Source organism: Cryptotermes secundus, unplaced genomic scaffold, assembly GCF_002891405.2.
Source record: "Cryptotermes secundus unplaced genomic scaffold, Csec_1.0 scaffold20, whole genome shotgun sequence".
Classification (NCBI taxonomy): Eukaryota; Metazoa; Arthropoda; class Insecta; order Blattodea; family Kalotermitidae; genus Cryptotermes; species Cryptotermes secundus.
The window spans coordinates 118,335-132,056 of record NW_019744406.1 but is presented as its reverse complement, the minus strand read 5'-3'; the positions used below and the strand labels follow the sequence as shown (position 1 = coordinate 132,056).

Genomic DNA, 13,722 nt, shown 5'->3' with positions numbered 1-13,722 from the left:
CCACCTCCAAGAAGACGGCATTCTTCATGTAAATTCGTACTCCAAAAATATATGTTTCTGTCGTTATATTCTGTAGGTTCGATGATTCTTAACTTACATGAAATTTTTTCAGCTGCTGAAATTATATAACAGTATATAAGATTGGTAGATTCCGAGCGGGATGGCATAGCGTGATGCTCTAGAATCGTTTTCGGGAGATGTCCAGTTCGAAGCTTGGGGCATCGAATATCCTAACTATGGTGCTTCATATGCTTTCTTGTTCTATCCAGACATCGCTCTTTGTTGTACCTTAAATAGCGAATGCTGGAACAGGAATATCATTACAAATATTAATCAGCATAATTAGTAAATCGTCTGAGATACTAAGCGAGTGCTTCTGCAGGCTGCGCCTCGAATACCACGGATAAATCTGGTTTGTTGTTTCCGAAGTTACGATCAGCATTTCTACTTGTATATTCCTGGAAGCTTTAATCTATCCAGAATCAGTGACGTAAGGGAATATTGAGTTTCTAATTATATTTCATTGCAATCTGTTTGGAGCGCGATCAAAAACAGCTGCTCCGACACCAAAGTTACAATGGTTGTAATTTACAGCTACCTCTGTTCCTCTTTATACATTTCGTGTAAACACTTCCACCTTCACAAGAGGCATTTGAATATCTGGGGGCACCGCTGACGGTACTGCACGTTTTAATTGAGTGCCTGTTTTGTGATGATAGCTTGCGTAGTTTCCACATTCGAGACCCCCTGCAGGGCGCCTACCCGCGTCGCAACCGCGTTGCGAGTGCAGTAGTGTCACCAGGCTCGTCGTCAGTACGATACACTAAGACTGTTTCACCTCTTTGTGACATGCGTAGGGCCGCGCCATAGCTCAAGCGGTTAGTCGCTGGCTTCCCACCGCGGCGGCTCGGGTTCGATCCCGGGTCTGGTCAAGTGGGCTTTGTGGTGGACAAAGTGGCGCTGGGGCAGGGTTTCTCCGAGTACTTCTGGTTTCCCCTGCCAATCTTCATTCCACCAATTGATCCACAATCACCCTCACCTATCAGGTGGGGCTGGTACAATAGGCCAGAAGTGGCCGCAGTCCCACCCCACTAGCAATAAAAAGAAAGTAACACGTGTATAAGAATTTATAGGCAGGAACACGTGTACTTACACGGCCTCATTTGAGCAACGCTCTTTGCCCTCACATGTCTGATGAAAAGTTAGAATCTGACAAAATAATTTTAAAAATGTGTTACAGAACTTAATATTTCATGTTATATTGAGCATTTTTTTACACTGTGGGTTCGATTCCTGATGAAGTCATTGGATTTTTTAATTAACCTAATCCTTCCAGTCGCACTATGTCCATGGGATCAACACAGCCTCTAACAGAAATGAGTACCAGGAATCTTCCTGGGGGTAAATGGCGGCCGGCGGGTGCGTAAGGCTGACAACTTCACCGCCATCTGTAAGTTGATTATATAGAAAATGTGGGAGTCTCGACGTCTCACAACCGTATAGGCCTCCACGGCCTGTTACAGGGATAGCTTTAATTTTTATGGATTAGGTTCATGTAAGTTTATAGCTTTCAGTTAGAAACAGTTAGCCAAAATGCTGTTGCACTTCTAAATACACTCATTAATGTTTGCCACAAACAACCCTCAGTTACAGTGCTTTCGCATCAAAATTTCGGTTAGAAGATTGGACCTTGTTTATTTGGCCTGTGTTCGTCATCTTTGTTCTTTATATAAAAATCATAAATTTTCTGAGACGGGTTTTATTTCTTTCTCCAGATGCATGGAAAATGAAGTAATGTTCACTCTGTGTTGTCCCTATTCTCATATCCTGCGTGTTACTTCTGCGCAGGGAGCCAAAAATAGTAGGAATTTTCTCCTACCGTCTACGCCTGAAGAACTACACGTAAATAGAATCCATTTTCGAAAATGCGGTTTTCTAAGAAGATGCTGGTCTTTGAGTAAAGTCAGAATGAACAGCCTTGATCGTGTCACACCCCTTAAATATTATTAATCGTAATGCTGAAGTCTTCAACCCATCCCTCTTGTTGTAGAGTAACATTAACTGTCTAGTGATATGACCCTTAAAACAAACTGTACTGCAATTGAGATTCTCACACCAATGACTAGGAAGAGTGTTGTCGTCTGGGTTATAAATTCTTGCAGTTCGCACAGTCTGATGTTTCGGAGGAACATATTGCCTACATCTTCAAGATATAATAGAAATCCAAGCAAGAAAGCAGCAGAAACAGCCACTTTCTACCTCTTTCTTCTTATTTATTGCTTAGCTTACTTTTCGACTATTAAATGTAAAGTTATATTCTCCTCCGAAACGTCTGGCGCTCTGCAAACTATAGACAAGAAGACAATATTCATCGTAATCTCTAATACTAATATAGGATTTGTTCGCTGTTGTTTCAATACTCAATTAATTCTCTATTTTATGGGAAGAAGCTTCAAGTGTATGACTCCATCATGTGAGATCTCTGTGGTCTCTTATTTAATAGAGTTCGTAGTTTGAAATGTTTTAAAAGAACAAATTAGATCAAGCTTTATATAAGCATATGATAGCAGACGTTTCTACCAGACTGTAGCTCAGTATCAGAGTAAAGAGGTCACAGAATCCTACTTAAAATTGTAAGAATAAGAGGAAATCAGTAATCACAACCTTAAAGACTAGAGCTTACGATTTATAACTGCGTTATTAATGCTGGCTCTCTTCCACTGCAGGAAAAATGGCAAAGATCGTGAAGGGGCATTTCCGCCAGGCAGCTTGGAGGCTGCCGCACATACGTTCCAGGAATACACCTACAAGAAGATTACGCCCTGTGACGTCTGCTCACAGGTGCTGCGAGGTGCGTATTGTCCTTGTTTCTGAGTAGATCTCACCTGGACCACTCTTGTCTAGCGAGCTGAGCAGAAAAACCGCGTGACAATTTGCCTCTGTCGCTTCTGTGGCTTACGATTCCAAGTAAGTTCTTTGACCCTTCCGTCTGTGCTTTGTGGCTTCAATGAGTGGGTTTTATGGCGCTTTAATGTCAAAGTGCATTCGTGCCTGGCCTCCATGTATAAGCGTAAAGGTGTGGACTCACGATTTGTTTTGAATCACCAGGTATGCCGCATCAAATTTAACCTCTGAGGAGAAGTAAATGTGTTTTCCATTCAGACTTTGAACCTTCATAACTTGTACTCTTCGCCAAGTATAATTAGAATGATCAAGTCAAGGGGGATGAGATGGGCAAGGTATGTAGCACGAATGGAGGAGAAGAGGAATTCATATAGGATATTGTGGGAAAGGCAGAAGGAAAGAGACCACTGGGAAGACCTAGACGTAGGTGGGTGGACAATGTTAAAATTTATCTTAGAGAGATAGGATGGAATGGTATGGATTGGATTTATGTGGCTCAGGATATGGGCCATTGGAGGGCGTTTGCGAACACGGTAATGAACCTTTGGGTTCCATAAAATGCTGGGAAATTCTTGAGTAGCTGCACAGTTGGCAACTTCTCAAGAAGGACTAAGCTCCATATGTGATGATGATGATTCAGGCTTTGAACCTTTGCCGAAGAACTTAACTATCGTACCAGAAGTTTAGAAGTCTTCTGTCACGAAACCATCTACACTTTCCGTGCAAATCTGTTTATGTGTTGTATTCTATTTTTAATACCAGAAGTTTAAAATTGTTTTGTGAACAAGGCCCCAGTTTCTCGTATTTTGTCAAAATCGAGTCGTTACTCCACAGGGGGTCGTAACTTGAATGGGGGTCACGGATTTGTTAAGAATTATTTAACCGTGTTTGTATTCAAGCACATTTTTCAGGTGAGTTATTCGGGAATATTTAGTCTAGGTAATTTGGGAATTTGTAGTTGCAGCCGGCGAAATATTTCGCGAAGTTATCGTGACTGTGCAGGAATATTTTATATCTTACTATGGGCACAGAGATTCGAAAGACATTTAGGTTTCTGATGCCACAGTACAGACTGACAGATGGCTGCAACAAAGTGCAGAACTGCAGTTTTTCGCTGACCGGCTGAGATGGATAGGTCCCTTAAACTTATGTATTATTTTAGTGGGTCACTGGTATAACAAAATTTTAAAACTCCTGTGGTAAATTAGAATCTATATTCTTGTGTTCAAGTGGGTGTTGTCTACGCTTTACACAGAGAAGCAGTAGCCGTGTTCTACAAAGAACCCCCGCCTCTATGGGAAATTGAAGGTCTCACAAACGTTTTGCCAAGTTTTCAATTGAGACTGTAATCGGACAGCAAAATGCCGCAGTACCGTATAACATAGACCTGTGTGGGGCAAAGGCTTCGTGGCGTCACTTCAACAGTGACAAACTTCTTTTCCAGAATAATGTGAAGCAGGTTCGAAGAGACTTTTGCATTTGTCAGATTCATTCATTCATTCATTCATCTGTAATCTGTCAAGACGACAGGTCCACAGTCTCTTCCAAAACAGTTCCTCCACTTAATGCAATCTAGAGCTTTCTCCTTCAAGAGAAAATATCCTCTTCTGTCCCCAAGGTCATCCAGCATCTTCTTACGTCTTCTTCCTCGTCATCTGGTCACTTCTATCCGCCCCTCTATCTTTCCTTCAATGACTTCTTTTAGAAGGCAGTTACTGCGTAAGATATGACAAATCCAATTAGCCTTCCGTTTTCTTATTTCGTGTAGGATATTCCTCTGCTCACTGACTCTAATTAACATTTCTTCATTTCTCACATAATCGGTCCAACTGATCTTCTCCATCCTTCTCCAACACCACATTTCGAAGCTTTCCAGATGTTTCTGATCTACTGCCCTAAGTGTCCAAGTTTCAGCCCCATACAGAGCTATGCCCCAAATGTAGCATTTCACTAGTTTCTTAAATTTAAGTCCAATTTGCTGGCAAAAAGATTCTTCTATTGGAGAAAAAATGGGGGTACGATGAGACAGTACATCAGCTATTCATAGACTTCAACAAAGGACTTCATAATCAACATTCCGGGTGTTCATCTTTAGAAAACATCCTGACGCTGTTTCTCTCTTACCTTGGGAAACATCTTGGCAGTAGACTGTAAGCCGTTGTAACTTATTGTAATTAGGAGTGATTGTAAAAGAAGGCGTCAATAAATCCAAACATCCAATCCAGAAACCGTTATTAGTCACGGAACCCCAGACACGTGACACTACTCACCTTTACAATTTTACAGTGCCCTCCTATTTTTGCACAGAACATATAATACATTAATGATGCATGTCGAAGATTAATGTAATACACAAAGAATTACAAGCATTAAAGAAATAACTTTTTCAATCACATATACGGAGTTTCTTTTCAAACCTTACTTACTTACTCATGGAGCTGAGCCCTTTTGGAGGAGCCGCCAATTCTGCAGCTACTCAAGAATTTCCCAGCATTTTATAGAACCCGAAGGTTCATTATCGTGTTCACAAGAGCCCTCCACTGGTCCCAATCTNTTCGCTACATCAAATACGGCGTGAAGTTATTTGTCGCGATATACGCAAGACACGTGACACTATCTCTCTAAGATCCATTTTAATATTTTCCACCCACCTACGCCTTGGTTTCCCAGAGGTCTCTTTCCTGCTGGCTTTCCCACCAATATCCTATATGAATTTCTCGTCTCCCCCATTCGTGCTACATGTCCTGCCCACCTCATCCTCCTTGACTTGAACATTCGAAGAAATTAAATTGTGTATATCACTTTAAGCTAGGAATCGCTCCCAATACACTCATATACACACTCATATTGATTCTTTGAAGAGTTATAAAGGTACGCAGGAGGTTCAAGAAGTCCCTGGAATTCAAGCATAATATTTAGTATAAAAGAATATAAACAAAATGTTCTGGGAAGAATTAATCGCATACATTCTTTGATACGTCATGGACCGCACAGAAAATGACATGTTCAACAATTCTTTTATCGTTGCGTGTGTGTTGCAGTAATGTTTTTACCGTGCCGTTGTTTAGCAACGGTAGTGGGATTTATACCGAGCTGTTGTTTAGCAACGATAAAAGGATGCATATATAGACACACGTACTTCTGGAATGATTGTATGATGTAAGCCGTTGAGATGGCCTCAGGTGCCAGGATATACATAGCAAGTTTCATAAAGACGGAGGCAGAAGGAGTCTCCGAAACGTAATGTTTTGAAAGATAAACAGGACGGTGTTTTAGATAAAGACAAAACAACGGACAATTTCCAAAAACCTAATATTTCTACTAATGTACCATCATCACGAACTTTTAGATCTTATTAGTAATAATAATAATTCAATATTGTCAGTGGGTGATTGAATTATTTCACCTTCCGATATAAGAAACAAGATGTAAACTTGCTGAATTACAGATATTCTGAAACGTTCGAAGGTATAAGATCATTTATCCGTTTCGGAGCTCAGTCATGTACAAAATTACTATCGATAAAAACATGGAGAGCTCCACACTAACGTGTTTCAAACTATTTACGCGGAGAGAGACGGAACTTCGCCGCAGAACATTGGAATCCTGTTAGATATCCTCCCTGGATGTCCTCTGCCATAGTTTCTGGCGGCAGGTAAAGAATCCAAAGCCCTGCATTCCTTACGGATTCCTTACGTCTAGAAACTTCTATGAAAATTCCAATGCACAAACAGAGGTCGCGTGTTTCCCCTGTAGTCTTTTCTCTCTATGAATGAGAGTGGAGACTCGGGTTAAGCTGGTGGCATATTTTGTTGGCTCGCACAAGTCATCCATATGCTTTAACTCATTAATTGGGCGGTCTTGTTATTGCATAGGATAGAAGTCGGGTTAGTTTATTTACACGAATATTGTGGTAAATTTGAGGCATTTATCTTGAAATGCTAGGGTTTATTTTCTAGGGGCACGCGGTAGCGTAGTTGGTTAAGGCACTACGGTACAGGTCGGAAAGTCGCGAGTTCGACTCCCAATGAGGTCACTAGATTTTTCAATTAATCTTTCAGCCGCACTATGGCCTTGGGGTTGTCTCAGCCACTAACAAAAATGAGTACCAGGAATCTTTTTGTGGGTAAAGGGCGACCAGCGCGTAAGGCTAACAAACTTACCGCCATCTATGAGCCGATTGTCTAGAAAATGTGGGAGCTTCGACGTTTCACAACCCTATGGGCCTCCACGGCCTCCACACCTTACCAGTGTGTATATTCTATATATATATATAGTAGACAGTAAATGCATATTGTGCTGGGTTCGAATCTCGGCATGGACTATCCTGACGAGGGCTTTATGTGGTTTCTATCAGTTCATCTAGACATATTCTTGGTTCGTACCTCGTTTGTAGCACGCCCGATTCCTTCCAAATCCTTTCCAATTCGTGAGGCAGCCAGAAATGTTTGCTTATAGACATAAATTTAAACATTATCCTTACAGATCACCCCGGACTTGCGGCTGATCAGAACATGGATGGAGCTTTAACAAATAATTTTCAGTTTCGGTAATAATATTTTGTATATTTCTGTCGTAAAATTCGTTTTTTTTTTTTGCAGTAGATGCCCAGCTTACGCTCTCTCTGCAGGCATCCATAGCAGCTGATTAAAATAATGGGTGGTGTCACAAATGCGTTCATAGACTTCGACATGCTTTCGGAAACTGCGACCCGACACACACCCTTTTCGTACGTAACAGGAATCTGGTGGCGGTTTCCATTAACCCACCACTCACCGTACCAGTTTGTTCATCGGGTAGAGCAGTGTTAAAATGTCACAGTTCACACATGTGAAATGAAACGAATTTACTTTATCGTAAATATCGAATGAAGTGTACAGTTGTACTCTGCCTCTCAGTTTTTAACCTACTGTAAATAGAATTAACAAAGAACCAATAAATTGGGATAATATTTATGTGAAAGATAACAAAATTCTTTCACCGATATCACATGATATTAAATTAACTACAACCATTATCATTGGGCATGCGGTAGCGTAATTGGTTGAGGCACTATGCAACAAGCTGGAAGGTCGCGGGTACGAGTCCCGATGAGTTCATTGAATTTTTTTAATTTACCTAATCCTTCCAGCTTGGAGCTGAGGGGCGCTGAGTGGTCAGCTTCACGCACCGGCCGCTTTACCACAGGGAATAGAGCCCCCGGTACCCATTGGATAGGAGGTTGGGTGGGCCCCAGATGAGGTGGATGAGGTGGAGAAAATTATTGACAAACATCGGGGCTTGAACTCCGACCCGTTGGTCGTCCAACCCATAGCCAGTCGCTATACAGACTGCGCTATTCCGACTCCCATTTTGTACAGCAAAGAAACTCCGTGTCTTGATGCCGCAAACGAACTGTACCTACCTAGCTACAGTTACAGAGGTCCGGGTTCGATGCCCGGCACTACCAGATTTTCTGAGAAGTAGTGGGTCTGGAACGGGGTCTACTCAGCCTCGTGGGGATAATTGAGGAGCTATTTCAAGGAAATAGCGGCTCCGGTCTAGAAAACCGAAATTAACCGTTGCGCTGACCACGCGACACCCTCAATCCGCTGAAGTTGGCACTAACTTCGCCGACAAGCGGCGGTCTCTCGGTCAGTCATTGTATACAGCGTGACGCGTAAATCGGTATCTTACTAAAATATGAATGAATCTCCCGAATAAGACGCGATATGTTGAACGGATGAAGTGCGTTATGACGTCATGAAGCCCATTTTAATATCGTGTCATCTATATAATGATAATATGAATTTTTATATTAACATATTTCGTTACATATTGCGTATTGAGACACTAATGCACTAGAAAGATGGTATATTTTGATTGAGTTTCAGTTCTTTATTCTGTTACGTATAATTTTATAAATCAGGTCAACTGTGGTTTGTATTGTTATTTAATTCGCTTAGTGTGGGGTGGAGTCCAACTGGGTCCACTCGGCACGGCGGCTACTGATTGGCCTATTGTACCTGCCCCGGGTGATTATGATGATGAAGATTGTCAGGGGAAACCGAAGTACTCGGAGAATATCTACCCCAGCGCCACTTTGTCCACCACAAATTCCACTTGACCAGACCAGGGTTTGAACCCGGGCCCCCGCGGTGGGAAGCCAGCGACTAACCGCTTGAGCTATGGCGCAGCCTTGTATTAGTATTTAAATTTGAAAAAAAGAAATATAATTGTAACTCAAAAAGGAGTCTTCTTTGGTTCCATGTTCGTATGAGCCGTTTTCTCTGTTATGGGGTGTACATCTCTTCATTTCTTTTGTGCCAGACCTTTTGTTGTAGCCGGTATGTGGGTCCCAGGCTGAGCTCATTGTCACTGTGCTTTGGGTTTGTGTTTTCAGGTCATACACGGCAAGGGCTCAAGTGTCGAGTGTGTAAGCTTAATGTTCACGTGGACTGCCAAGAGAAAGTGGGGCGCTGCCAACCAAAATCTAGACTTCTGCGTAGACAGAAGTCCACTTCGGAGATAGAGACGCGCATTCAGGAGCCTCTGCCTGATGAAGAGAGTGAGTACTTGCCTCTGTCACCACAAAACCTGCAGTCGCTCTGTAGAATACCGGGCTTCTGCCCTTTCTATTGTATGCATTTATAAAATTGCCAATATTCCTATGGCAGACTTCCCATATTTTGCAAAAGAGAGTTTCGTATGCTCAGCGTGTTGCCGAGCCTACCACAGAGAACCGGATTCAATCGCATAGAGGTCCGTGTGAGGTTTGTAGTAAGCGGAGTGCCACTGTGGGAAGTTAATCTTCGGGTTTCCCTTACCAACTACAGTATCTTCTCAGCTATTATCTGAGGCTGCCGCAGGAGTACCAATGGACTCTGACCCCACCTCAAGAAAAAAAAATGAACAGCCGTGTCCTCGTGTGTTTTCTCCCCTCCCGCCATTTAAATTTTCGAAAATTTGTATCTTTTTCTGACGTCGGTCTGAATATGATATCACTGTAGAATCTTTCAAATTTATTAAATTATACTAGTGTTATGTTTAACACTCTTCTTCATGTATACGACGTTTCGGCAGTTTGTTCTACCCCCTCCGTCTGGTCGCTTGTTATAATTATGCCAACATACCTTCCATTTTAATGAAATTATGCTGAGTAGGATCTAAGCTGGAATATTTTCATTGCTAAACCAGAAGTTCTTAGCAATTATCGCTAATTTTAAAGTTATAATAATAAACAGTCTGTTAGTCTAAAGATATGAAGGAAATAAGGCCAGCTCTGGGAACGTCGTGTATATGAGGTATACATCAGATAGTGTCTGACATTGACTGATACAGTAGTGACATAATGCTGCTACAGGATGCCACAATTTTGGGCGTTATAATTAATATTAATAATAACAATATATTACACCTAAAAATTCACACCAGTCCTGCTGAGTGTAGAATACGGAGATGTTGTGTGGTAATAGGTGTGAGAAAAATATGCACGTTTTTTGAAGGTGACTTGTGTAATGTAAAGTAAGGTTATGGTGGCTGAATTTAGCAGGAGATTTAATGGAAGTAACTAAAGAAATTAAGTATGGAGACAGAGTAAAAACAAGTGAACAGTTCTGTGTAAAATGTATCTCAGATGTTAACAACTACAAACATAATGACGGAGCAGAAATCTTGAGTTATGTCGGAGAAAAAAATAAATATGATGCAATGGGTAACGATTCTATTGGAAATTTTGCATGTAATTAATAGTTAATTGTTAATCTATAATTGATATTATTCTCATACTGATTCAAGCATTTGAAGGAAAGCAAGCGTCATTTGTTCTTCTAGAACTTCCTGTTACATAAATACATCGTTTCGGGTGTCAAATTTGCTATGCGCTTTCTACAACATTAAATCAGAGAGCTTAAGAAGAGTTACATTGTGACTTTTGGCTAGCCAGTCATTAATAAGACTGACAAAGATCGTCATAATTAACCCACTCCATGGAGCATGCTTCTTATTCAGAAGCTGATAGTACCTCATCTACTTAGCATATTCCGCGCGCCTGATGGAAACCAGAGGTTTATTCAGCAGACAGTGCCACTGGACCCTATCTTAAGTTCGGAGACCTGAGTAATATTTCGTAAAGTGATAATTTATTAATGTGTGGTTGTAGCTCCAGCCATAAATCTGGAAACCCCCATTGTCAGCTGTCCACGGCTGCTTCTTTATTATGTTCACGCTACCCTTCATATCTGGAGGCAGTTTTCTTTGTTCGCAATTTGAGAATTGACTTTACTTCAGTGGTCCATAATGGATGTCCAAATTATTAAGGATATTTACCGAAGTTATTGACGTATTGTCTAGGACACATTCGTAGTTGGGAGGTTCTGGACTCGATTTTCTGCCCAGTGAAATTTTGTTAGGCGAAAAGGCGAGGGCTATTTCCAAATCCATTTCTAGTCAGTTTACTAAGAGAATGGCAGAGTTGACACGACTGAATTTCTCAGTTTCACCCCTCTTTAGCAGTGAATCACTATGCATCCGCTGGAGAAATAAATCAAAAGGTATAAAATTTGAAAATGTATTCGTGAATGAGACTACTTCTACGTAAAACATTCAGGCTACAAAATTGTATTCTCCACATGAAGCGTTCCTTTTTCCGCCTTTTTAGTCTTAATAGTGAAGTAAACTGAGCAAGAATCCCAAAGATGCATTTCTTTGCTTTATCAGCCACAGAGCAACCAACAAGTTATGTTAGCTTATTTCCGGCATGGGCGCAGAGTCTCATTTCGCAACCGATTAGATCAGCGGTTCTTAACCTCGCGGGAGAGGGTACATTCACGCCCTGAGGAACGTGAATTCAGTGCTAGACACAGGTCGAAACGTCTTAGGAAAATATCTTTAGAATTTTCTGTTGTACAGTCTCAGTTCTCAGTCCATTACAGTTTCCACTCTACTCTTCCTGGCAATGGATTTTAACACCGGAACTGTAACAGTCCAATGAATTACACACTCAAAATATCACCGCACTACAGCATACGTAAACCGTTCTCTTCACATCCCGATTGTCAACTGAACCCATGGCTCTATCTTCTCAGCCTCCCCTAGCAAAACTCAACTCTCGACTAACTGCTCCCTTGGAAATCCGGAACTCGACTGCCGATTCTCAGTTGAACTCTTCTTTATAACCTCTTTGCTCGGACCTCATAGAAAAAACTTTCCCAACAATTCCTCTATTGTGGCTTGCGTATCCGTTACCGCGGAAACCTGTTTACCGAGCCGTTGCCTAACAACGGACGTCTCCTCTGGCTCTACTATTCCGGCCTTCAAGAATCATGTCACACTATTATTCGATTCTCTACATTCTAGCTGCTGACAGTGTCGTGAAGTAACCAGCAGAGAATAATTCATATAGGAGAGCTGTATTGCGCAGTGTCCAAGTGGCCGAAAGCATTGTCCCTTTATGTAACACGAAAAATTAAAGAAAAAACGTAATTATCTCCTCTAAGTTATGGGATGAAGTCCGTTGAACTCTGAATATTATCAATTTAATGGGACACCTTCCGGTCAGTGCCTAGTTATCAAATTTTAAATTGACTTCTGCAGTAACAGGAAAGCCTATAATGAGTTCTGAGAATATAACTTTCGTTCGTGATGGAGTCTGTTTTCGTCTGTGCGATATTATTCGTGTTACGGAATTATTACAAGGACTGGGTATGAGTTTCAGGTCTTCCGTCTTCTTTACCAAAGTTAAAGGATTACATAAATTATTTAACACACTGAATTAATGTCATGCTAAACCCTACTTGAATGTTCGGTAATTGGAGAAAGTACACAGTCAGAAAGTATTCGGCGGCATGGCGAGGAATTTATCCATCTTTATGGAGAATTCAGCGACCAGACATGAAGGGCTCTTTGCATCAGCAGGCCAATTTTCGGCATTATCCGTTATCATCTCTGCCAGGTACCAACAACAACCGTTTTATCTGTGACATCTTGTGTACAGATGTCAGGTATTGTTTTGCCAATTAAATTTTACTGTATCAAATGTAATAGTCTAGTAGTCAGAGTTTCTGGTTCCAGATCCCGAGGTCCCGGGTTCGATTCCCGGAGCTACCACATTTTCGGAGAAGTAATGGGTCTGGAACGGGGTCCACTCGGCCTAGTGAGGATAATTGAGCTATTTCAAGGAAATAGCGGCTCCGGTTTAGAAAGCCGAGATTGACGGCCTTGGGGATCGGTTGCGCTGACCACGCGACATCCTCTAGCCACAAAAGTTGGCACTAACTTCGCCGACAAGCAGCGATCGCTCGGTCGATATAGTTCACTTGCGGACTACAGGCCACGGAGTTTGTTTGGATCAAATTTAGAAGATATATTTTATTTTAGTGTTTATTAAATGTGGTACCATTTCACTTAATGAAAAATATCAGCACACCGATATACCTGTTTAAAAACATAATCGCCTAATTTTGAAGAGAGAAAAATTCTCACGAAAGAACTCTTTGGATGAGAAAGAATTGTGCAGTTGTATTATGCGCCATATGTTTCCTACTCGCAAACTAGATTTATACATAACTGATACGCAGCAGGGCCCATTGCACCATTTTCTGACAAGAACACGTGTTCTGTCTTGGAAATAAGGACTAGTCTAACCTAGAAAATGAAAACATTTGACATGAGAACACTGCAGGATATGAATAATGGATTCCATCACCCTTCTGTTACCAAGGAGAATCCCTGACCCAGTTGGAAGAGGAGTTGCTATGGAAACTAGTGATCTTTTGTTGTTGTTATCACAAAGAACAATAATGGGGGAAACGTGGTATAAACATGAGTCAGAAGAAAAGA

The 13,722-nt window shown here is 41.4% G+C and overlaps 1 protein-coding gene across 2 annotated transcripts in view; it reads left to right on the top strand.

Annotated features, from left to right (window-relative positions):
* The window catches only part of LOC111874632, a 627,779-nt gene that overhangs the window by 539,551 nt on the left and 74,506 nt on the right, over positions 1–13,722 (top strand). For both annotated transcript variants that reach the window (XM_033755536.1, XM_033755537.1), the window contains 2 exons: positions 2,727–2,851; positions 9,287–9,451. In XM_033755536.1, the coding sequence (XP_033611427.1) occupies positions 2,727–2,851; positions 9,287–9,451 (290 nt within the window). The remainder of the gene's footprint in view (positions 1–2,726; positions 2,852–9,286; positions 9,452–13,722) is intronic.